The following is a 26,078-nucleotide window of genomic DNA, read 5'->3' on the forward strand; positions in this document are numbered from 1 at the left end:
GGATCCTGGATTTCTCGGTCATTTATTTCCTGGCATTTGGTAGCAATTAGATCATCTTCCGAATGGAAAGGGGCCGTGAATCTTCGGAATCGTTTGTGACCAAGCGCATCCACATTGCGGAGAGCTCGGCACACCTTCTTATATAAACTTGTCTTCGACATCTTTAATTGCGACATTCACCTACTGCCGTGTTGCATTTTTAGCATGTTGTAAGGTGTTACTCTCTTGTCTCTCCTTTAGCCATCATCATGTCTCCCATTAGCATCGTGTTTGCGACCGCGATCCTCGGCGCGGCATCAGCGACCTGCATCAGCAATGGCACTCTCTCTAATTCTGGTGCAGATTGCGCCTGCTCAAAACTAGCGTCTCAGTACGGAGATTCGCTTCTATATCCCTCATCTGCCAACTATACCGAGGAACGAACAGATTACTGGGACATCCGGTCTGACTTGCTCCCTGCCTGCATATTTCTCCCAAGCGATGCGGACGAGGTGGCGAATGCCGTCTCTGTGTTTTCTACATGCGATGCTCAGTTTGCGATTCGTGGTGGAGGTCACATGAACGTTGGTTTCCGTGAAGATACCCTCCCTTCGCTCGTCGATGCTAAGACTGCGTCCAGTTTCCGGGATCCAACAACATTGATGGGGGCGTCCTTGTTGCACTTGAACGGCTCAACAATATCCAAGTTTCCGAGGAGAGTCTAACATTCGAAGCTGGTCCAGGGAATAGATGGGTTGATGTGTACGAAGCTCTGAGCTCATATGGATTATATGCCATTGGTGGTCGTCTGAAGACTATTGGCGTCCCGGGGCTTAGCTTGATAGGTGGATTTCACTACTTCATTAACAAGTATGGGTTTGTGATGGACAACGTGATTCAGTACGACGTAGTTCTCGGAAACGGAACTCAAATAGTTGCGAGCAACACCACAAACTCTGATCTCTTCTGGGCTCTGAAGGGTGGTGCCAACAATTTTGGCATTGTGACCAAATTCACCTTCAAAGCCTATCCGATCCCAAAGATCAGCACGACGATTCAGCAGTTCAACGAGTCTATGATTCCAGATTTCCTCACAGCTGCAACGGACCTAGTTAAATATGACAATCCGGATCTAGCAGCTGGCCAGGTCATCAGTATTCAGTACAATGCCACCACAAAGGTCGCAAGTGCTTCGCTTCTGGGCGTGCAAGAGGGCACGGAATCACCGCCGTCAACTTTCGCCAACTTCACCGCCATCCCGGCTGTAGCGAGAATCAACAACGTCACGGCCCCTATCGTGTGGCACTCTGCGTTGGACTCGCCCAACCAGATGTTCCGGTAAATTCTCCTGTCCCAATCTTCGAGTTTTGTCGCGCCCAAGCTCTCGACTCTGCCTGCACGGTTCCCGCTAACGCGATTTGTAGTGTACAATTTGCTCATAAGACCATGCTTCCTGACGCTGATCAGCTTTTAAATATTTACTTGGCTTGGAAAGATGCTGTTGATGCGATAGCCGATGTGGAGGGCCTGTATCCCACCTTTGTCCTCAACACGATTCCGAAAAGCGCCGCTACTGTCGGAAAGACCAATGGCATTGGAAACGTATGGGACCTGGATGACAAAGACTCGCTTCTCAGTATGTTCGCCGCATGGCTATTCTCTGACTTGTCTCCAGCAAATCCTTGATACCGTTCAACGACTAACAGGTGCCTACAGTATGGCAATTTTCCACCGGCTGGGCCTTAGCCAAGGACGACTTGCGTATGACTGCCTGGGCTCAGCAGACGGTCGACTATCTGCACTCCTTGAACCAAGAGAAGGGACTAGCGTCTGAGTTCATTTACATGGGCGATGCTGGTGAATTCCAGGACCCGTACCTCGGCTTCCCATTGGAAAACGTCGAGCGGATGCGAAGTATCAGGTCTGAATATGACCCACAGGGAGTCTTCACGAGGCTGAACTGGGGAGGGTTTAAGCTCGGCTATTGAGACTCGTGTGCTTTTCTCTAAAAATAGACGAACAACGAGGTGCAAAAAACGGACCTAATCGATCCTGATGAACTTGAGAAATTTAGGGGAACTAGGTGGATTGGCTCTTCATTAGCAGTACAGAAAGATGACTTTATAATGTAAATTTGTATTAGAACTTCTACATATTTGTGCAACATAGAACTCATAAGAGTGAATTAAATCTGTCATTCCAGCAAATGCATCAATCCAAAGCACGAAGCTTACAAGAACTATCACAAAGCATGTCGTAAATGCCGACTACTTACGAAGAAGCAGTCGGTGAGATGATTGAACCCGAAACAGAGATATGTACAAGAGACCAAACGCAATGAGATGAGGGCCTAAATTCGAAGAGATATTTCATATCGCATCAAGAGCGATGTCCAGCCCGATGTCCGGGACAAGCATCAGAAGCACTGGCCAAGTGTTCACGGCAAACACCGAGCAGGGACGAAAACCCTATCACGGAGCGTGACATCGCTTCTCAAAAACACAACAAAGCTAATTTACCGCGGCGTGAGGCCCTACGAGGCTACGAGAGCGCTTATCAGCGCTGGCGCGATGTGGGAAATGAGCATGCTGCAGGCTAAAGTCGAGACAGAAATTAGACGGCGTCTGGTAGGTCACCAAACGGCGTGGTCCAGACCACACTAGGAAGCTGTGCGGCGTAAATCTTGGCGCGGCGGATCGAAGACATTGATGGTATCGTTGTAGTTTTGGACGTGTGCAGCCGTACGGTATACCATACTCCTCGAGATGCTATAAGCGAGCTTTGGGCACACCTAATTTTGAGGCGCTGATCTAATGCGACGCCGGTATCTCTTTATCTTGATAGGGGAAATTGGCACGGCCTAGACGAGCGAGAGAGATTGCCGTCGAGTGTTCTACTACGAGGGGCTTATGGAAAGATGGGCCTTCTCCAAGTGGAAGCATGCTGCGAAGTCCGCCGTCATCAATTGTCATGAGTGCGACTGGGGGCTTTGAAACAAGTAGCGATGGCTTATGTGCTGGAACCTCTGGGCGTCGTTGTCATCTCATCTCAGCACCGGTGCCTCAGCCCTGCTGCTGCTTTTTGAGCAATTGGCGGCTGAATGAGTGCAACGCTCTGAGTAGCATTTTGCATAAGGTGGTATCAAGCAACCTAGCCTTGAGTGAAGCTCCGACACTCCCACAACATCGTCGGTCCGCACGTAGTAATGACGGCACAGCAAACCGCTAAGGTAAGGCTAGGGACGCTTTCCGAAGCTCTGATGCAAAGCCATCCGTCGCGCTGTCGAAATATTGGAAATTTCGATAATGCAGGTGCCGGCCTACCCGATGCGACACTGGGGCCTGAAGCGGCAAGGCCAGGGAATCTCGATTTGGGCTGTCCGTGATCTTGGCGCCGCCCGCTGGAGGGTCGCGGCGTCGCTTATCTGCACGACAGAGATAGGCGTCGCACACCTGGGCAGTGTGGCTGATGTATTACAGCAAACTGGTAGTGGTGTGTGCTCTCACACACTGAGAGTTTGACCGATGGGAAGCGACTGGGGGCTGAATTCGAGAATGGATGCATGCGCAATGCATTGCTGACGAGGTGACACAGTGACAGGCACGACGAGACGACGAGACGACGACGGTGAATCAGCTTTGGATACTAACTAACTACTTCAGTGTCCTTTGGGGTTGCTTTGCATCTTCAGCTTCGACGTCTGGTGGTCAGAGAGATAGGCCGAGACAACCCGACACGGGCGGAGAATGCTCAATCCGGGGAAAGGAGAGGAGAGGAGACGCGCTGTTTCCTGATCTCCACCCCGTATTCCCAGAGTTGCGTGTTCTCTGGTCGGCAATGCAGACAGACATTGACAGCCCAGTGAGTATCTGCAGTCTACGAGGCGCAGAACCAGGTGCTTTCGAGAGGCGGTCGGCTCTGCCAGCCAAGGAGTTCTTCCGACAGACTGTTCTGACTTATCACGAAGGAGAATCTGCAAGTGGCACGGACATTCTCAGCCGCGGTCGTGGTTCGGCTGGTCAATCAATGTCAAAATGTGCCTGAAGTCGATTGCCCTCGCTCCCAGCCCGTGTTTGCTCGCTTGCTTGAACCTCCTCTCTGCCGAGCCTGAGTCGAAGGGGACGAAGAGGACGAATAGGGCTCTGTGCGTTCCGTATATCCGAGCCCGTGAACGAAGCTCAGACCCTGATCTACCTCGCGATCTTCCATGACGCATGCATGCTCGAACTTCGCCCGGCAGAGTTGAGACGGTGAAGCAGCAGCCGTCCAAAAGGTCAGACTATGGAACGAACCAGTGCAGCACGGTAGGATTGCATGCAGAATAGACTGATCGCCAAGCGTAGCCCCCAGAAGACAGCATCAGCTACTTTCGCCGGGCGTCTCACTAGCAGCGGAGAGCCGCAAAATTGGCTTCTCAGACCCAATCGGCCGGCTTTCCCACTGAAGGACGCTAGAATTTGGGGGGCGGGACTCCCCCAGTGAACAGCCAATATCAGGTCGTCGATATCTACACTTTCAGTTAAGACCGTCCTCGATCAGGCCCAATAACCGGCCTAGCCAATGGGTGGAGCGTGGTGGCCGCGGAGACCCAAGACCGGTAGGATTTTGCACGGTTTATCCTGATTAAGAGGATCGGCGCGGCGACTTGCTGGGTTGAATATGCCTGGACATGGCTGTGCTGGCTGTCTATCAGTCAATTGAATGCATTATCGTGTCCCATATCTCTCCGTCTTCTAACCTGTTCGCGCCGGTGTAACATGCGGTGAACAGGGACGAAGGGACGGGTTGGGCTTGAAAGGCGCTGGGGGCAGATCAGGGGTAGCTTCGGTAGTCGATTTCGATTCCAATCAATCAATGTCGCGCAACGTCTCCACGACCGTTGTCAATCTCCGATCAGCACGCGACCGGAGAGCCAAAGAGCATGGAGAGACGGCTTGCCTCCCAGGCCACACTAACACAAGTGGCTTGTAGGAGGTCCTCCTTAATGGACCATGCATCTCAAGTTACAAGTAGAAGAGAGCGTGCCCTGCCCGGTCCAAGCTTACTGTAATGCACCATACTGTATCGTGTATATGTGCTGCCTTTTGCTATTCCCTGTCTGTGTAACTGCTGCAGTCCGGCTTACCCCTGCGCCACATGAGCGCATCACTGGCAGAGGGGGACACGAGCCAGTGAAAAGGGCTGAAAAAGAGATACAACGCGAGGAGTGTGGTTGGCGCTCCTTATCATGGGTGACCCAGTCTGGTCATCCCACTGCCATGCCGCTTCTACACGTGTATGGGCCGGCCGTCTTCTACGTGTAGTTTTATTGCAACGGGACAGCCACCACAATAAACCGTTCATCTTAGCCCGGCAAGGTTCGATATTAAAAAGGAAATAAGTGCGTGCACTTGTTTTTTCCCAGGCGAAGAGAAGGAAAGGAAAGTGTAGTGAAGTGAAGAGACTGTACGTATGTAGATAGCACAATTTGGACCCCAGCCAACGATTGCCCACCCACACCCATCCACGGTCCACTCCGTTCTCAACCAGGGCAAAACTGCGTGCTGCAGGTACTTTGGGTTGACGTTATCTTGTTCCAGGTTTGCTTCCATTTCTGCAGCTTGTTCGTCCCTGGTTCGTCTCATCTCAGGTCCGCGGTGTGTCAATGATATGCTACTCGAGCTACTGTACCTGGCTGCAGCCCCTACGGTACAGTATCTACTTATCATAGAGTTACAGTACGCAGTCTGTCCTAATCTTAGCCTTACCTAGCCTTAGCTTTTAGTCTTGCCGTAGTCCAAGGTCAATGATTGCGTGGTGGTTGTTTCTATAATTCCTTCTGTACCCAGTCCACCCACATTACCTACAGTACATTAGGTAGGCCTTATCAACAGCACGCACTCATTAGATTTATCGATCGACTGACTGACTGGGCTTTGCTTTTTATATCCTTGCGTGTCCGGGTCCGCCTGGTCTCTCTCTTGTTTGACACACTGTTCTTGATACTCTCTTACTCTCTTCCGCCGTTGCCCAGACCTCTCGTATGTTTCGTGTTTTCCGGGCTGCGGAGACCAGGCGCGAGAGCCGGAAACAACCCTAACCTAATAATAACGACAGCCCCGAGATTAGCAGGAGGAGACCCGACCGACCCAGCACACTGGGGCCGGCGACTGGATCTCGCTCTGACGCGAAGCACCCGACTCTCTTCCTACTCTAGAGTAGTGCAGAGTAGAGCGAGGAGTGAGGAGCAGCAGCAGGCCATGGCGGCGGCGGCGGGCCAGCGTTACAGCAGTCTACCCCAGCACGAGGAGGGCGATGACGACACTAGTACTGCCAATGCTAGCAGGAGTGTTGCTGCTAGCGCTAGTAGTAGCGAGAGACTAAGTAGCGACGGGGAAGCTGAGGGTGAAGGAGAAGAAGCAGGATTGGGATTGTTAGGACTAAAGTTAATAAGAAGTGGAGGAGAAAGAGGAGAAAGAGGAACACGAGCTGGGGCTGGCCTTCGCTTTCCCAGCAGCTCTTCACCAGCCTCAGCATCGGGCTCCACAGCGGGCCTCTCCCCCATGACTTTTCTGTCGCTTGCTGACTCGACTTTTACTCCGCTGTCCATGACTAGCACCAACAGCGACCTCTACATCGGCAGTTTTGGCGACGAAGACTTGGACAAGTACAACTACAATTACAACGACTCTGACGAAGAAGAAGAAGAAGAAGACGACGGCGACGACGACGACGACGACGACAAGAAGGATCATGGCGCAGCGCAGTCGCCCAGCCACAGCAAGAGTAAGAGCAAGAGCAAGAGCATCACCACTATCACCACTATCACCACTATCACCAGTGAGGATCAACAGCCACAGCACCAGCCTCAGCGACATCACACAGCAGCATCAACATCAGCATCAGCATCAGCATCAGCGTCGACTTTGGCAAGGTGGTCAAGGCGACGAAGCCTGCTGAAATCGTCATCCGCTTCGGGACTGGGAATGGGACTGGGCGGCGGCGGCGGCGGCGGTGGTGGTGGTGCAGCATTGACAGCAACAGCCACACCCACGACCAGCAAAATGGCCACCCACACCCAATCGCTGCACCCGCCAACACGAGCACGAGCACCAGCACCAGCCGCAGCCACAGAAACAGGACCAGGACCAGGAACAGGAACTGGAATAGAAACTGGACCTGGATCTGGGAATGGATACGGGCTGCTGCTGGCAAATTCGCCCACCCCGGACAGCGACAGCGACAGCGACAGCGACAACAATATCGCCAATGATAATAATAATAACCACAATAATAATACTAACAGCGAGAAACGGCCACTGAATCGCAGTAGTCATCACGATGCTCACACAATAACCCCGAGCTCTTCTGTTAGTCCGGCAATTGACAAGTCTCTTTCGCTGGCCGGCGCCGACATTACTACGGACGACGACATCGAGGAGAAGAACGCTGCGAGAAATAGGAACAGGGCCTCTCCTCCGGCGCGAGCGAGCAGCAGCACAAGCCACAGCCCCATCCACGACAGGAGTAATGCTAATGCCCACGAGGAATCTGAAGAAGCGACCCAGACCCAACTCCAAGACAGTCTCGGACTAGCGAGACATGACCACATTGCAGACACACACAAGACACCCAAACACACCAAGCCACATCCACATCCACATCCACATCTAAGCACCCATCCTCCGAGTCCCTCCAATTCCAGAGCGCCGCAACCCGTCGCCGCCTCATCCTCCTCCCCCGAATTGATTCGGCCCAAATTCGTACGAAAGTCTCTACCCCCGTCCGTGACATCGCCGACTTCGACAGCAACCTCATCATCATCATCACCACCGCTGCCACAGCTGTCTTCCGCGGGCCCGTCCCCCATCCAATCACGGAGGCACTCTCCTACCATCATCCGCACCGCCTCCGTCAGCTCTGTCCTCCGACATCCCGTTCCGGACCTCAACACGCGCTCCGGCGCGTACACGGGCAACATTGCCGCCCTCGAGGCCACCGCCGAGCGCCTGTCCATGACCAGCAGCATCGAGGACGCCATCCGCAACGCCCACGACGAGCTCAAACGAAGCGACAGCCGACGCTCCTCTATCCTCGCCTCCAGCGTCCGCAGCGTGAGCGGTGAGCACACTATCGAGGGCCTCGATAAGATCCCCCCGCCGCCGTCCATTCGCCAGAGTTCGATCCTCGAGCTCAACAACGCTGCACGCCTCGGCGGATACAGCCCGGCTGGGTTCGTGATGAGCCCGAACCACTCGCTGAGCAGCCGCCTGAGAAGTGGCAGCAAGAGCAGTGCCGGACCGTTATCCCGACATAGCAGCACGAAGAGCAGGCCCGGCGAGACGGTCGAAGGCGACGCATTCCCCTTCCTGTCGAGGGCAGGGCCAGGCAAAGGATCGGTGCACAGCGTGCACAGCGTACACAGCGTACACAGTGCCCGGTCCGCTCAATTGTCACTCGCCGAGATCGCTGAGATGGAGCCACCCACCTCTCTAACACAGGAGGCCATGGAGGCCGCAGATCATGCTGCTTGGAGCGGTCCAGACGTCGAGGACGAGGAGACCATCCGCATCAACGCTCTTCAACATGTCGAGCCCGGCGCGACAGACATCGAGGTGGATATGGACCTTACGCCCAACGCCGACACCGAGGCAAGACAACCGATGCTTGATCATGCGTTGGATTCATATTGGAATGACGAGCCATCGCCACAATTACAGCTACGGAATCCCGAAAACCCCGTACCCCATCGAGACGAATATCAACCGCCCACCGAGCAACGACCGGCTTCGGCAGGCTCACACGGCACATACGAGCAGACGAATGCATTTGATGATTTCGACGGTGTCCATTGCGACCCTGACACGGTGGCCGAACAATTTCCCTTTCACCCGGAGGAGGCTCAATTTCCTCCCCCGGTACAGCGACAATCACGACCCATCTCCCAGCTGCCTCCGAGGCCGAAATCCTACTTCGATACCGAGACGGGCCAGCAAATGCTGTACTATCCTGCCCGTGTACCTGCGATGCTAAATCTGCCGCGGAAACTAGGCAAGGGACCACGAGCTCCTGCGAGGAATGTACGCCGCAGCCAAATCCTGAGCGCCATGCCCGAGGCGTCGCGTGAGTCCCGTGTGTGGCTGCCAGACCCGCTAGAAGGGCAGATGGGCAGCCCGCTGATGGACGAGCGCCATTCCACGAGCTCGCGAGGGCCTGCGTCCGGGTCGGTCGAGCAGTTCCCTCAGATGCCGGAGCCTGCCGTCCAGGACGTGCCGGGTCCCACTGTGCAGGATGAACAGCCGCCCGAGCTGCAGCATCTTCGTCGGCCTGCCAAGCTCACGGATGCCGACAGGCGGAAGTCGCGCATGTCAGCCATGCCCGAGCTCCCGCCTCAGCTCCGTGCCAGCGCCTTCTTCGACCTGCCGTCTGCTCCGGCGCCCAAGATCGAGATCAAGGACGGCTCTGCGATGGCTACGCTGGACAGCATTCTTGACGCGGCTGCTTCAGCGCCTGTCAGTGCTTTTACTGACCACGCGTTCGCCGGTAAACTTGGCTCGGAAGTGTACGGCCCAGTCAAGCAGAAGAAGAACCGGCAGAGTCAAATGCCCGGCGGCAACAACAGTGACAAGGGCCACAAGGCTCGTGCGAGCACGGCTACCGCGCTCGGCGTCCCCGAGGTTGAGAAGCGCAAGTCCATGTGGTCTCTGCTTCCCGGTCGTCGTGTCAGCGATGCCGCCACCGTCGAGGGCGGGCGCAGCACAGTGATGCTCGTTGACGAAGAGCGCCAGCGCCTATCTGGTGAGCGGTCGCCGCTCTCTGAGGGCGGAGCAGCCTTAGCCCCTGACGAAGATGAGGCTGATTCAGCTTCGTCTGAGGAGGAAGAAGAGGAGGCATACCAAGGGGCTCCGACGACGTTGCTTGCCGAATTGCAGCTGCGCAAACAGCAACAGAAGATGCGGACTCGCCCTGTGCACAAGGCATTCCCCAACGGAATGCACTCTACCCTGCTCGAGCTCGACGCCGTAGCTCAAATCGAGGCTAAGCAACGACGAGGCAAGAAGGTGAACCTGGCCTGGGAAGACCCAGACATGAACCCCGACGCACAGGAGGAAGACGACGAGGACGTCCCGCTCGGCATGCTGGTCGCCAAGAAGCAAGCCGGCAACGGAGACATCAGCGCCGTGGCCGCCGAGCTCAACAGGCCCCTCGGCCTGATGGAGCGCCGCGAGATGGAGGAGAACGAGCCGTTGAGCCGCCGTCGTGACAGGCTGCAGGGCAAGGAAGTCCCCGTCAGTATGTACCTGAACCCCGCCGTCGCTGGCGGGCCTACGCGCCAGAGCGTGCTCAACCTCGCGCCGAGCATGTCTGCGCTAAACCTGAACCAACGCGGTCTGCCGAGCCCGCGCCTTGTGGAGCTTGACGACGACGATGTGGAGGGCGAGACGCTGGGTGAGCGCATGAGGCGGCTAAGGGCCAAGGACGAAGCAGAGAACCCGCTCCCGCGCACTCGCCCCGTTAGCATGACCTTCTCGGCTGAACTCCTGAGCCAATTCGGCGGCGACGATGATGACGCGAAGAGCAAGGCGGAGATCAAGGGCAAGGCCAAGGTAATCACTGGGCCGCCGGAGGAACAAGAGACTCTCGGCCAGCGCCGTCGCCGTCTGCAAGCCGAGCGCGAAGCGCGCGAACGGGAGATGGCTGCCGGTGGAGGCGCGGCCGTCAACGTAGGCGCGCTGAACGCTCTCAATGGCAACGGTCCCGAAGGCCGTCTTACTCGTCGCCTTAGCCTCGCCGATGTGCTTTCCGCCAACCCTCTCGACTCGGCGCGCGGCGCCATGGATCCCCGGGAGCAAGAGCGTCTCCGGCGCGAGGAAGAGGCTGCCCGGGCGCAGAAGCTCAAGGACGAGCAGATGCGGCTTTATCGGTCACAGATGCCTTCCACGCTACGCGATCCCACTTCCGGCATGAACAAGGCCGGCGGGTATCTTGGTGGACGCTTCAACGATGGCAATGCAGGCGGCGGCGGTGTTGGGCTGGGGCTCGGGCTGCGTTCCAGCGCAAGCATGGGTACGTTGAACGGTCAGATGAGAGGCGCGTCACATAGCTATTATTCCCAGGCTCAGGGGCAGCAACATCAGCAGTATGCCTACGGCGGCGTGCCTCAGCAGCAATATCCCCAGCAACAACACCAGCAGCCGACGATGAACATGGGCATGGGCGGATATACCCATCCCTACGGCACGATGACCATGACGGGTGCGTATGGCAATGGCTATGCGGGCGGGATGCCCATGCCGATGCAAATGCCGATGCAGATGGGCGGCATGGGAATGGGCATGCAGCATACGCAGGGCCAGTTGGATATGGTCGAGCGTTGGAGACAGAGCATCATGCCCTAGATGCTCGGCTTGGTCCAAGCCCATATTCTTACAACCGCACCCTGGACATCCGCACATTTGACAAGAGAACGAAGACTATATACCTATCTATCCTTCTCATACATATACACATTGCAATTGCAGCAAAGCACCCTTTGGACACATAGACACAGGAAAAGATACATTTTGGATGGGTCAATCGAAAGCGCAAAGCAAAGCAAAGCATGCAAACTTACTCTTCTACTTAGCATTGCATGGGCGGCGTATAGACTGCATGCAGCATATTTCTTTACAGCGTTGAAGACGGCGAGCGGGTGGAATTGTATAGATCAGTTGGTTTAGTGGCCAGCAGGATGGGGTGGTATCATGCCATGCTTATACTTGTGTCCACACCTATACCTCCTGGCTGTTATGACGATAACATACATATAGATGAAATGAATGGATTGGATGTTACTCATCATGCTTTGGGATTGTGTGTTCCTATGGTGACTGCGTGCCAATACTATCTTCGAAAGCATGGCTCATTAGAGTTTCGTTTTGGCACGGGAAGTAGAGCCGAGTAAGAAGGAAGAGTATCGCTGCAAAGCACCAGATAATGGTGAACCCCACAACCTAGATATGTATCGGAGAATGCCTCCTGTGACTGTAATTGTTTATTCATGCGATCCATCATCATGTCCTCCCTCCTCGGTTTCCGGTATGTTCACCACACATGAATATTGTGACTTTCTTCGAGGCTCAGCTTTCAGGTCGTCTGTTATCCAAGCACTCATAAGATTTCACACAACAAGACACATTTAAGAGAACAAGACTTTAGGACAAATCAGCCATGGCTTCTGAGACGTTTCATCCTTTCGCCAGACTCCCGGGAGAACTACGTGATTGCTTCTGGGATCTCGCAGCGCTGGCACTGGAAGATCGGCCAGCAGCGCACTTCTTCACTCTTGTCAATATCAAGGAAGACATGCCGTTCATTTCGCTCAATGACACCATTGGTGAGAGGGGCGAGGGCAGCTACTGCTTAGCGGCACCGCAGTTGTAGTGGACAGAGGGTAATGTCGTGGACAAGGTCAAATCCCTCGGCCTATTTATCTGAGACTGGGCTTTGGGCTGCGTGTAAAGAATCTCGACGGCGAGTCCATAGGCACCGGAGTCCTCTAAACTGGAATGGTTGGCTTAGTGCGTCTATCGAGAACTACGGCTCCGAAGCCGGCCGACTTCCACTCCAGACGACATTCTATCACGCCGGACAGACACAGAACTTTCACCATCTACCCAAAGTCGGATCTCTTGTGCCTTCGGCCTTTTTAACTTTGACACCATTGAATGGGATGAGGTTCCTGGAAATGTGTCTATCGTCATTGGAGGCTTGGTCGGGATACGCCACATGGCACTGGAGTTTGACCCGACATGGGGCAGTCCCCTTAGGTCTCCAGCACCTTGTTTTGAAGCGACTGGTCCACTTCGATGCATTGCAACAGCGGCATCTTTTGGGACGTGTTGGACTAACAATCTTTGGTTCATCGACTACCGGATTCGTCGACGAATCGTGTAAATTTGTCGAGGTAAAGGGGAAAGACGCGGACTGGGAGCTAGCGACTGATCTCGATATTTTCGAAGTTTTAGATGAGCTGGACGAATCCTTAGACGACTACTTCATTGCAAACTTCTATGGACCGGATGAATCGCCAGATTCCAGGTGTTTCCAAGTCCGATGGGACCAGCCCGAGATTGGGGTTCTGGCGTGCGAGGTCTTCGAGAAGTGATCATTGCAAGAAATTGGATGAGGTCCAAGATGCTTCCGAGAAACATGAGCCGGTCATGGACTTCGTGGTCCACAATATCTCGTCCGGAGAGATCGTTGATTGAGGAGTTAGAAGCATTTCGCCATGGCGTTCGGACAGATGCGCAATTCTTTTTTCCCCCTTGTATTTGTATATCTCAGTTATTGAATTGCATGGCGCTAATTGCCTATCGCACTAATATAAGTGTGTCCAGTGGGAATACACATTGAAACTCTTGTAACGTCTACAGTGATTAGAGTGTCCTCTTAGCTTTGTATATCTGCCCGTTGCAAATCTTGACCCAGCTAGAAATAACACACCTTTAGCTGCTGAGATTTTCTAACAGAAATGCATCTATAGACGACAGAGTACAGCAATTTGTTGTGCGCACAGGAGATAGATCTAGCCGGAATGGATTTGTTTTGATGATTACCCGATTAGGTTACAGCTTTCTGATTGGCCGACATTATGACTCTAAAGTTCCAAGATTAGGCTGGACCCATCCCAGAAACTGTCATCTAGGATTAGTGACGGAAACACCGCCTACCATCTCATGCGTCTTTTGACCTCCTGATTTACCGTGGACATTTTCTATTGTCCGTGTGAGATCCTCGGAAGTCATGGCAAATCATTACGTGGCTATGGATGACCCTTGCCCACTCGGCCATGTATTAAAGTGCGGAAGCCCTCCCTCCCAATCCAGCCATGAGTTCTGCTGGAACATGATGATTGCTGTTAATTTTGCCGTAATACCTGCCTTTTTGCTCAGAATTAGGCATCATGCCTGGGTTCATCGACTTTGCTCGCAATCAGCATAGCAATCTACCAATTGCAGACGCTCCAAAATCAATCGCAAGTGAGACTTATATTGTCACGGGAGCTAACACAGGCCTGGGGCTAGAATGCGTCAAGCATATTGTCAAAAACGGTGCTGCACGAGTTATCCTAGCAGTCCGCTCACGATCCAAGGGTGAGGCTGCCAAGGCAGCTGTTCGAGAGGTGACGGGCCGAGACGTTTGCGAGGTGTGGGAGCTTGACTATGCATCGTTTGACTCGATTGAGGCATTCGCCAAGCGACTCGATACACTCGACCGCATAGATGCCCTTATTCTAAATGCCGGCCTTGCTATGTCCCGCCACACGATGGTGGAGGGCATGGAGCAGACCTTCCTGGTCAACGTTGTCAGTACGACGCTGTTAGCTGCTCGTGCAATCCCAAAGCTCCAAGCATCTGCCCGAAAGTTCAGTACCAATCCACGTCTCGTATTTGTCACGAGTAACGCAGCCATTGACAGCAAAGTCCATAAAATTGTGGCAAAGGCAAATGATGATGCTAATATATTCGATAACCTCGAGGATCCGAAGAACTTTACCCCTTTCACTACGTAAGTCCCTGCACTCTTTATTAAAGAGAGACTGCTTCAGCAATTTTGCTAACTTCGCCCGTTCTAGCTATCCCGCCAGCAAGCTAGTACAAATGTACGTAGCTCGTCATTTAGCTTCGCTACTTCCCCTGTCTGACTCAGGTGTCATCATCAACATGACAAGTCCGGGTTTGTGCTATACCGCACTCGATCGCGACGCTCCTCCTATTGGAAAATTCATGATGGCGACAATGAGGCTATTCTTTGCGCGAACGGCTGAAGTGGGCAGCCGAACACTTCTACAGGCTGCATTTGCTGGGCCTGAGAGTCATGGAAAGTACTGCTCTGAATGTCAGATCAAAGAGTAAGTTTATGTCATGCGTCAATTACCTCCAATCACAATACTCAGTTCAAGCCCTATTGATTACGGTTACGAAGACGGAGTCAATTTGTGTACTAACACGCACCTATAGGAATATTCTTCCAGATTGGATTGCAGGAGCCGAAGGGAAAGCTTTGCAAAAGCGCGTCTGGCAGGATCTAGTCAAAAGGCTTGAATATAAGGGACATGGGATCTCTGTGGTAGGAAATAATTGATCATTCGTCATGTAAACTTGTGGGAGTTGGGTTGAAGTGAAATATTATATAGCTTTTATTTGTGAAGTCACATTAGTTGCTCAAGATTTAGCTTATGACCCAATGAAATTATATGTTGCATAGTCCATAGACGAATCTGGATTGCCATTGAATGATTATTACTAATACGCCGATGTGACTTCGACGGTGAGAACTAATGAAATAAATAGCACCAATTATCAAACTCTCCCCTAGCCTACTGTGAGGCTAGTATCTGATCAATCCCTGCAAAACTGAACTCCTGGATCGTTTCCGTCAAAATAGCATCTGTCAATGCCTTCCCATCGGTGTAGTACCAACAAGCAAGCCTTTTCGTGCACCCAATGGTTAGTAAACCGTAGTACAGCTGTTCTATCTTGCTTTCTGACGTACGGAGAAATGTTACAATTCATAAGAAAGCAACCATGGAATTCCTTGCCATGGGCTAGGACAGCATCGACGTATGTCGCCGCCCCCTTTTCCACCGGCCTGCCTGCGATGCCAAACATGCCCTTAGCCATGATACCCACAAGACCCTTGGTGTCTCGTCCAAATTGTGTCCCTTTGGCCAGCCCTGGATCGACCATACTAATGATTACTTTGTTAGTGTTGACAATCTCTGCAAGCTTGACAATAAAAAGCTGTGATACTGGCTTTGACACTCCATATCTCTGTTCATGATCGAATGGTAAGATATCGTTATCATCGAAGGAGTGTAAGAATGGTCGTGTGTCCTTGTTTGGTACTTTGCAAAGATGTGCCATCACAGAATTCACAAATGTGAGTCGAGCTGGTTTGTTGTCTATCAGCTTGCTTTCCAGAACCGGTAGCAAGAGGATAGCTACCAATGCTGTGCCACTGTGGCTGATCTGCAAAGACTTTTCGTGACCATTTCAGGTATGATGACACGATTGGTCATAGCAACACCGGCATTGCGAATGACGATATCGAAACACGGAAGCTCTTCACACTTGCGCGCAAAACTTTGAATAGAAGTCTAAGATTCCATATCAAGCTGCCAAACATCGATCTTTGCCGCTGGATTAGCAGAACGTAGCTTTTTCTCTCTCAAGAGATTGCACCCCCATCACCAGATGCGACAACCCAAGTGATAAGAGCTGTTTTGCTGCCTCGAAGCCTAGACCGGTGTTTGAGCCCGTAATAAGGGCACATCTCCCCTTCACATCTGGATACCTGTCTTTGGTGGGCAGGTCAATCTTGGTGCGAAATTGATTACGGAAGAAGACAGGGGCAAAATGGGAAGGCAAAGGGTCCATGTCCTTCGAGGGAACGAGCTGATGTTGATCTAGCTTGCTCCTTGAGTGTGTTGGCATCTTGGGAATTGTTGCGTCAGCGGATTTGGGGTACTCAGATACAGAATTTCAAGTCAGTAGTGAAGAATCAATGTGATGATTGCGAGAAAATACTGCGTGCAGGTTCAAATGTGCAACTTGTTCAAACCGTTCATTTGGATTAATATTTTGCATGATGCTCCCGGGAAAGGTATATTGGACTCGATTGTTTTGTATGATTCAATATCAGATCCTCAATATGTCTCTAGATTGATAGTATAGGAAATTCTTTCACGCTAGTTCATCTAGACGAACTTTAGTTTCGATGCCTTCAGCATAAGCATCAACGGAATTGGATAAGACGCAACGATTTGATTACTAATTAACCGCTTGAACTGACGCTCACGTTCAAGAAGCTGTCTTGATACTGACATGGAGAGAGTGTGAGAATGACAGAAGTAATGGTGATCCCCTCACTACTTCTCATTTGGGAGGGGAGAGGGGGAGTACCAAAGTAAGCAAGGGCGTATTAATCAAGGAGGCGAGTATAGGCACAAGTGAACTTTATCTTGTTACATATAATTATATTTATCCAGGAGCTCTATAAGTAATTCTGTCCAGTCTGCAACTCCACAGGTCCGCCTTTATCTAGCTTTATGCATCGAGAGTTATCAAATCATGATGGGCTCAACATGGCTGCTGTTCTAAGGCCTCCATCTCTTCAATATAGATCGATTGGGACGCATAGTCACAAGCTTGAGACCATTTGTGCAAGGCTCCTCACCGCGAAGCAATAGACCAATCTCACTGGGATGCTTCCAATGCAAATAAATTACTGCGAGGAACATGAGAACGGCATCGAAGATGTAAAAGAACACCTCAGTCGTCTGAAGATAGCCCTTGCTTCCCTCGATGAACTCAATCGCACGAAAGAGTGACCGGACCATGACGAAGAAACTGACAATGTACAGAGTAATGAGATAACTCTGCCACCGTATGTCGGGTCGCTGTGCTGCCACCGTAGGAACTAATTTCATTGATCGATGAAACATGAAGGCAATGACAACGAAGAATGCAAACCAGATAAGTTGAAGGATCAGACTGGCAATGACTACACCATTGCCAATTTTGTAAAGAGCGGGAACTGCTCGAGACCCACCCATCAAGCCGCCGGCTGGGAAGAACAAGTGTTAGCTAAGGGCATTCGTCCATATTGGTTCTCTGCCTACCTGCGCATTGCATGAAAAGACAGATGAGGTCACCCGTCACAAAGGTTTTGGTAATGTATCGATGTTTAATTCTGACATGCGAGTCTCCATCTGTCAACTTTACGATTCGACCGAGAATGACATAAATCGAAGCTGAAAACAAGGCTGGGCTCAGGAGAATGAACACGCTTTGTATGATGTATGGCATCATTTTCCAACAGCCTGGCGCCTGTCTCGCAGACGCAGTTCGTGCAGCGTATCCGATGAACTCAGCTACGATGAAGCAACATGTTAGAAGCTTGCTCTATTGTCCAGATACTGAATTCCCGGAACCTACTGAAACAACCGCCAACAAGTGCACCCAAAAACCAGCTCTTTGTAAGATACACTTGCCAGGAGTGCACTAGTGTCGTAGCGAGAACAACAGGCAAAATATCATTGCAGCCGCCACGGAGGGCTCGTATCGGTAGAAGCTGAACGAAGCATCGCGCCAATTTGGGTTGCAGATTGCAGAAGACATATCGTCGAAATTTGAAAAGTACAAGGCAAGTCAGTAGAAGATTATGGTTCAGGTCAAGTGTGTGGGCGAACTGAGAGATCACAAGCTCATACATATACACAAAGTGCCCTTATACCTCTATCAGGGACGAATTAGTTCGTATTTGCAATCCACCGATGATTGGCAGATGCCCTGATACCTGCCGTACTTGAGTTGACCTGATTGGCGAGGGAGACAAATAACACAACGAGAGCCAATCCAAAGCCCAGCGATACGGCATGATTGACCCCCACCCAAGTTCAAAACCGCATTAATCACTTTCGGATTGCTTGCGTATGGTCTTGGTGGCCCATTGTTTCAAAGGGGGTTGTCTGGTGATTAGGAGTGATGAAGGTGCATGTTACACTATTGCGAATTAGCCCCCCTTTTAGTTAGAAGCATTGTGGAGTCGTAGTCGGATCTGTCTCTCCTGAGTCTCAACGATGGGATTCTTCACCAATCAGAGCCTGCCCAGTACGCGTACTCCATATCGAACCCATTGACTTCCGCGCATCAAACTCAAATACGCGTACATGCCGTATTTTACAAAAGCCACTGAGTCCCATCTATCCTCTGCCTGCTCTGCACGTTCAAGGTAACGAATGCGTCCACGCTCATAACCGACTCGTCTACATCCCTAGCGTATTGGGTCCGCCTCTGCGCTTCCTTTTTCTTATCATGACAGGTGCTGCTCGGCTGCGGCAATCGCATAAGAAGTCTCGAAAAGGATGCCGAGGTTTGCGCCCATTCTCCTAATGTTATCAAAGCTAATGTTTGAGTCACTAAAGAATGCAAAAACCGCCACGTCAAATGTGACGAGAGACATCCAGAATGTGGCGGCTGCGTCGTCACGAATCGACGATGCTCGTTTCTCGGCCTGAGTCCTGCCTCTCTTCCATCTCCAGCTCATCTCATCACACCTCCAGCAAGTGCATCGTCGCAACAGGCACTAACTCCTGTGACTGAGCCCCTGGCTGATTTTAATGTTGGCGATAATGTTAGCCTCAACCCTACGCCCTGCTGTGACATGCGGCATCTAGTGTTGCTCCATCATCTCGAATCCCAAGTGGCCAAAATGACTCGCACCTCCGCGACATGGCTGGCTGGCGCTGGCGCGGGCGCCGAAACCTGTGTTGAGGCCATATTCCAGTCTGCTTTTTCATCGCCCTATCTCATGCACGAGCTATTGGCCTTCTCGGCCCTCCATCTTAGCACACTGCAATCTGATGAGGTCCGCAAGTCGGAATTTTTAAGACAATCGGCAGAGCTCCAAACGCAAGGCCTATCGCTTTTCAATGCAGCAAAGCCCGAGGTGCGCAACGAAAACTGCTTGGCCTTGTTTGTGTTCGCCGCAATTCTTGGCATGCACACCCTCTTCGACGCCGTCGCCTCATGCAAAGGTAGTGTGGCCCTTGATAAGATAATTAATTATCTGAAGGTTCATCGTGGCGTCACTGCCATTACATATCAGAGTTGGCACACACTGCGCCACTCTGAGATACGGTATATCATCGATGCTATCGAGGCTGCCGACAGTCTTTACCGTCAACAACTTGGAGATACGGAGAATGAGTGTGACGTTTTATTGAACTTGTTCAACGAGTCGAGTGAAAAGCTCTCACCAGGGCAATATAAAGCATGCCTAGAGGCCATCCAAGCACTGCATTGGGTATTTGGCCTCCGTCGTACAGTCTCTGAACTTCATCCCATGCAGATTACATTAGCTTGGCCCGCTCGAATATCGGTTGAATTTGTCGAATCTCTCGAACAACGGCAACCAATAGCTCTAGTGATTCTTGCATATTGGGCTATTCTATTACACGCTGACCGAGACATTTGGGTCTTTGGCAATGCTGGCCGCCATATCATAGAATGTCTTTCTGCACATCTCGGTTCATATTGGGACGAGTGGCTCGATCTACCTCGAAGCGTCTTGAAAAGAAATGGACCGTAATAGAAGAACACACAATTTGGGCTTGGTTTGCAAAACCCTTGGCCGGAATATTAGACATCAACATCGTTGATGAAATATCGCTTATACCACCTTCAGCATCTTACCGCCCTACTTATCGAGTTCAGCTAGGAATTGCTAGATTTCCAAATGCTCTGGGCTATCGTCACTCAAATGGAGTGACGACGGTGTCTAACAGTAAACACAGCTGCCTGGTGAGAAACGCAACTGCCAAATATATTATCACCCTAGAGGACGCTACGGAGTTTATTCCAACAAGGCTCAAATAGGAAAAGTATAAAAGCATAGCGCGGAGACGACTCCAATTTAATCTTGGAACGTTACCAGGAGACGCTCCCTCTGGCTGTAAGGTAAGCAAACCTCTTAAATCTTTCCGCCGCCCACATAACAATTCTGACTGGCAATTTGCAGATTAACAGCCATAGCCAGAGCAGCTAAATGGCTCGTTGTCTGTTCCATGTACTCATCCTGAGACAAGCCATTCTCTAATAAGTAGGGCTGGCCAACGAAATCGACGTACAAGATATTGGGGTACGAGAACGGCGTGAATTCGTGATACGCATACCAGAAGAGTGTATTCAGCGCAATGGCAGCTCGATCTGAGAGAGGTGTGATTGCATCAGATGCCTTGAGTGTCATGGTCCAAGAAAGCACAAAGAAGTCATCGGCAGTGTCTCCGTCGCCCTCACGGCCAAGGCGACGGTTCAGTTTGAGCTTGGAGATCTGGTCGTTTCGCATTGCGTTGAAATCATCAGTGTCCGAATAGTCATTGTGGCGAGGTAGCTTGTCGTATAGGTAGAACCCTTTTTCTGGATCTGCATCCATACCGGGAATATTTCGAGCAACGGTCATCACGCAGCCTTGGCCGTCACCAATGAAGTCGTTCATCGTAAACTCGTCAAGTACCTTGTCGCCTCCGAAGCCTTTGCACGGCTTGCGAAATCCGTCCCGGACTTGCTGCCAAATGGGTCTCCATTGGTCCTCCGTGAGACGATCGTAGGATTGAGCAGATGTACGATGGTCGGTATCAAAGCCGGACTCGTCGCTCAGATCTATGATAACGAGTTCTCCGGGGTGATCGTCCATGAAGCTACATGTCGTCTTGTCAGCAGGCACTATGTGGTATTTAAGAAAAGTGAACCTCTCCTCACTCACCTATTAATCTGATCGATCATGACATCGACGGAAAGGCCGTTGGCACCAACAGCAGAGCCAGAAGTCACTGTATAATGGCAAAGCATATGCTTTCCACCATTGCCAAGACAGGGACGAACATCGAACCAGCGCGAGCCACGCATGAGCTGATTGTAAAAGTCCAGCCATTGGGTTTGTGTATTCGACCAGTCGGAGAAAGCCGTATGGCCATCAATGGTGCTCATTCCGGCGTCGTGGCTACCCGGCATGCAGACATACTTCAACTTCCGGTCGCCGATGACATCCAAAATGGAATGCATCCAAGCCACTGGTGGATTGGCACTGGACCAATAGCCGTATGTCTCGCTTCCTGTCAACACCCATTGAAGCGGGACGCCATCGTAGAGAGTGGGCCACCCCAAGTCAAAGACGGTGCCTGTAGCAACATCCTTGGTACCGATGTCAGTATAAGCGATCCTGGCTCGTAAAGGAGGCCAAATATCGTCGTCATCCACATAGTCAGTAGTGACATGCCATTTCTTGTCTGTGCCTTGGAGCTGATAGTATGCTTCTCCAGCAGTATCGCCATCATCTATGCCAGGACCCTGTTCAAATTCGATGAGGAATTGCACTGACTCCCCTGTGCATATTTTAATGAGATTACTCGATTTTTGGGAAAGAATATAGTGGATGGCAACATACCAGCAGGAATGGTCACCCATTCGCTGTCCCAGTCTTTCATCTGATGGTTGTGCTGCGACAAAAACTCAAAAGCATAGGGACAACCGTTAACAATTGTCAGGTATGCGAGTTGTTCGTCATTTTCTGTGCGTACAGCGGCATCTGCACCCGCAGGAAGGTCAGGATTGGTATTCGCGGGCTCCTGCGTGCAAGGGTTGATGTACTGGCGCGGGTCGAAGACAGATATTTGGCTCCACCTTGGGTGAAAGTCAACCGCTTGGTTGTCCGATGCCTTGATAGTCAAGCCATCTGACTCTATCATGTTCACCGCGCCAATAGTAATGAGATTGTGGATGGTCACATTTCCAAAATTGTCCTGAAGATCGATCAATGACTTTTGACAATCCACGGTTTGGACTAAAATCGTCGACAGTTAGCCAACTGTTCACTTCCAAATTCTCTTTTGTTTTGTTTTTTTTTAGAAAGGGAGGGAGGGGGGGACGAGCATACGGCATTCCTGAGTATAGGTATCAAACCACGAGTAAAGCCCAGCACCATGTATCATGATCTGACTAGAATTCAGGATACGGAGAGCCCATGATGAGTCACAGGTCTCTCCATCGTCACATTTGTAGGCCGGATCTCCTGGCATGGCTCCTACTGCGTTGTTAAATGGCTCAGGGGGGTTTGGCGTGGGCTGGTAGTATGGTGATTCAGTCTGGATCATTGAGGCAACAATTTTCTTGGCATTCAAGAATTCGTATTGATAGAAAGTTGCATGCTCAGATGCTGTGCCATATAGCCATGTCGCAGTCGTACTTTCGATAAGGAAGCCTCGGGCAACGAAGATCGAGCATTGTTTCTATCACAATGTCAATACGCGGTAAAGAATTTGATAGTTTGTTATGTGAAGAACGCATTTTGCGATCGCTACTGATTTCTTTACTTACCATAAAGTTGTTGTCGTCGTTCCAATCTGGATCATCAATATCACTATCATTTGTAAGTTTATCATGGCATGAAGCTGACTGCGGAACACGCCTTACTGGTCGGCGACCCATAGCCAAACATTTTCAAAGTAGCCAGATGCATCGGGTGTTATGTGCATGAGAGCGCTACCAGCCTTGCAGTTGTTATTTTGACTTCCAGCGGGGCACTCGTTAACTGTCAAGTCAGTACCGATAGCTCCTCCAACACGCACATGGCAATCTAGATATAAATGTATAAGTAAGTCTCAAATAAGTTTATGTCTCTTGCGGTTGGACTTACCCCACATGCCAGCTTTGCCTGCACCATCACCTCGTATGTTCCACTCTACAAATACGACTCCTGCGGTAGGTCCTTTTGAGGTGAATATGAGATCCTGCATCTCAATATTACCCCTCTGGCCCCTTTCGCCTACCTTAATGAGAGGTCGGGGATTTCTAGTTGACATTTTTGAGTAAATGAACCTCAGATATGGCATGTATCGTAACGCATCTGAATGGCTTATCTTACGTGGCATCCTCGAAATTTTCTCCATATGCAACTAATTGAGCCCAGTTTTCGCCGACGATTTTAGCATCGTTGGGTATAGTGATGGTGTCACTGATCATGTAGGAGCCCGCATCAAAGTAAATGATGGAGCTTGCCGCAAACGCGTCAAGCGCCTGCTGAATGCACTGCGTGTCATCATTTACGCCATCTCCTGAACAAATATTCGTGTTAGTTTCCTGAGTCAGTACGGAAATCCAATCGTGTCAGCATACCTCTGCACAATTGCTGAATATGATAAAATTGAGATCCGCCAGCTTCAGCATACTGGGGCTTAGCTCTCTCGAAGAAGGGCGCTTTGGGAAGATTCCAGGGATTGTCCCCGACTAAAGTCGGATCACGTTTGGTTGCAAAACTAGTGTGAAGTGACTCGGACTTCTCCTGGTCAACGTAGATACGGCCGAGGACGAAAGTGTCAATGTCTGAACCAGCGCTCAAATATGATGTACCAGCATTATCCACAACGCCAGATTGAGTGTTGATGAACTTGACATTGTCCAGGGTAAGGCCAGTCGTGCCGTCGCCTTTCTCGGCCGCAGCAGGAAAAGTCAAGATTGCCTTACCAACACCCTCAAAAACTGAATCAACGACGAGGATAGAGCCGGTGTTGTGCACTCCATCTTCTGAAAGCAGTTTGAAGCCCACGTCAGCATTCTTAATATAAATGCTCTTCCATGCCTGTAACAGGTAAGTTGCACAATTCAATAGAGGAAAGGAAGCAATGTAATTACCCAACCCCAGTCCCAGATGAGCTGAACCGCAGTGGTACACCCGTTAAAAGTGATTCTGTGAGCCGTGAACTGTTGGTTGCCCCCATCTAGCGCATTAAAGGTTAGTCTATAGTGGCAATGGTATGTTGCCAGTGATGTTGGATCCTTGAGAGCAGAATACTACTGGGCGAACTCACAAATTCCGAAATTACCACCATTGAAAACCAAATCACTCATAAAACCACCGCTACCGTTCTCAGCAACTGTAAGTATTAGCAAGACTATTCCAAGGTCTCAAGGACAATTCATTGTGGCTGACAGATGCCCTGTTGAGTAGTGCCAGTAGTGGCGCGGAACTCTACAAATTGCAGGCTCGTGGCTTGAGCGACTTGGTAGTGCAGTGCGCAGACATATGCGCCAGGATCAGTGGCCGTGATGTCAATGACAAAGTTTCTGATCTGGCGATAGAAGTTTGCCTGATACGAGGTCAATCGCCTGATTTTACCTTGGATTTTGATGATTCCTTACCGTGTTTATGTACCATTCCTTAGCATTGCCATCAGATCCTGTGCCTCCATTGTCAACATATTTGTCAGTAGAAATCACACCTAGGCCAACAAAAGATGACGCTGCCTTTATCACTGGACGATCTACAGCCTAGATGCTAAGTAAGTACGCGACCGGACTGGAAATCCCTCAACCACTTACATCACCGATGAATTGAGTGCCGTAATATGTCTCAATTGTGCCGCTGACAAGGTATGTACCTATACATGATGTAAATATATTGCAAATACGCCTGGCGTGGGAATTCAAATACATACCAGGTGGAAAATAGATGATAGCGCCCTTGGTCGTAGAGCTATAACAGCCTGGCCCACACATATCTCCATCCGAAACAGCTTTCCTGATTGCTTCGGTATCGTCCTTTCAATCATGTCAGTCATCGTCCAATACTTCCAGTGTTAGAGAGGTAGAGCCTAGGCAGTCACTCACAGTCACTCCGTCTCCCACAGCACCATATTTAGGATCCGTAACATCACGAAAGACTGTAAAGTCTCCATCGTTGTCCCCGAATGGCCATCCTCCGACATGAGCAATATTTCCGAGCCAAAACTGGCTTGGTCGATTCCGTTTCTCAAATAGAGCTCGTCGATTCAAAGTACCATTCTTGACTTCTGCGTAAGCATCTGCTTCGGCAATAAGGGCAGCCGCCGCAGCAATCTCGTCGGTAACATTGAATAGGGGAGGAGCGTCACCAGCATCATCACGTCTCCTTTTGGAAGTTTGGGTTCCGGGCTTCAGCTCATAATTGTTTCGGAGGGGCTTGTCGAGACGCGCCTTATTGTGATCAGCCGCTTGTTGGATGGCAGCCTTGACCAGGGCTCGGGCCTTTTCAATATCTGTTTGAGTTGCATTTGCTAAACGGGGAGGCTTTTCAACATCTGTATCATTATCCTGACGGGTAATGAGAACATGAGCTCGCTCAAGAGCAGCAGCCTTGATGTCTAAAGCCCGGTTGAGAGTGCCACCAGTGACACCGGCAAGTGCACTACGTGACAAGCAGTGGAAGAGTAGCAACGATAACACTACGAAGAAATTCATGACTTAGAGATACGGCTTTTCTACCAATTTGAGAATGTCGTTACATGAAACAGACAGGGCACCTTTGGATCCCATTTATATCATTATCCTCACTCATTTCTCATCTTCCACTGCGCGCCCCTAAAGCGTCCAAGAACACCCTGAGAAGACGACAGCCCTCAATGCCGCAGGCTCAATCCTGCTCGGTCTACCCACCCTCTTGACAGCCTTTTTTGGCTCGGCCAGTACCATGTTTAATTTTGTAGGATTCAATAAAGGTATGAAGGGTTGCATCAAATGAGACGATGCGTGATCAAGCAACTT

General features: G+C 50.9%; 4 protein-coding genes across 4 annotated transcripts; 3 read left to right on the forward strand and 1 right to left on the reverse strand.

Moving 5' to 3' along the window:
• Positions 1 to 248: 248 nt before the first annotated feature.
• Positions 249 to 1,967, forward strand: UCRPA7_8902 (putative fad binding domain-containing protein; the record flags this gene model as incomplete). Its single annotated transcript, XM_007921408.1, has 4 exons — positions 249 to 563; positions 620 to 1,317; positions 1,404 to 1,615; positions 1,696 to 1,967. 4 exons carry the CDS (start codon positions 249 to 251, stop codon positions 1,965 to 1,967), a joined length of 1,497 nt encoding a protein of 498 aa, XP_007919599.1.
• Positions 1,968 to 6,521: 4,554 nt separating this feature from the next.
• On the forward strand, positions 6,522 to 11,357 carry UCRPA7_8903 (hypothetical protein; the record flags this gene model as incomplete). Its single annotated transcript, XM_007921409.1, has 1 exon — positions 6,522 to 11,357. One exon carries the CDS (start codon positions 6,522 to 6,524, stop codon positions 11,355 to 11,357), a length of 4,836 nt encoding a protein of 1,611 aa, XP_007919600.1.
• Positions 11,358 to 13,903: 2,546 nt separating this feature from the next.
• On the forward strand, positions 13,904 to 15,031 carry UCRPA7_8904 (putative short chain dehydrogenase reductase family protein; the record flags this gene model as incomplete). Its single annotated transcript, XM_007921410.1, has 3 exons — positions 13,904 to 14,508; positions 14,576 to 14,676; positions 14,961 to 15,031. 3 exons carry the CDS (start codon positions 13,904 to 13,906, stop codon positions 15,029 to 15,031), a joined length of 777 nt encoding a protein of 258 aa, XP_007919601.1.
• Positions 15,032 to 20,475: 5,444 nt separating this feature from the next.
• On the reverse strand, positions 20,476 to 25,775 carry UCRPA7_8905 (hypothetical protein; the record flags this gene model as incomplete). Its single annotated transcript, XM_007921411.1, has 12 exons — positions 20,476 to 21,202; positions 21,268 to 21,886; positions 21,949 to 22,303; positions 22,878 to 22,920; positions 23,425 to 23,614; positions 23,676 to 24,138; positions 24,192 to 24,277; positions 24,368 to 24,433; positions 24,490 to 24,646; positions 24,699 to 24,736; positions 24,995 to 25,097; positions 25,167 to 25,775. The coding sequence occupies 12 exons, from the start codon at positions 25,773 to 25,775 to the stop codon at positions 20,476 to 20,478; spliced, it is 3,456 nt and encodes a 1,151-aa protein (XP_007919602.1).
• Positions 25,776 to 26,078: the final 303 nt, after the last annotated feature.

This window comes from Phaeoacremonium minimum, assembly GCF_000392275.1.
Source record: "Phaeoacremonium minimum UCRPA7 unplaced genomic scaffold PA7_03_scaffold_610, whole genome shotgun sequence".
NCBI classification, from domain to species: domain Eukaryota; kingdom Fungi; phylum Ascomycota; class Sordariomycetes; order Togniniales; family Togniniaceae; genus Phaeoacremonium; species Phaeoacremonium minimum.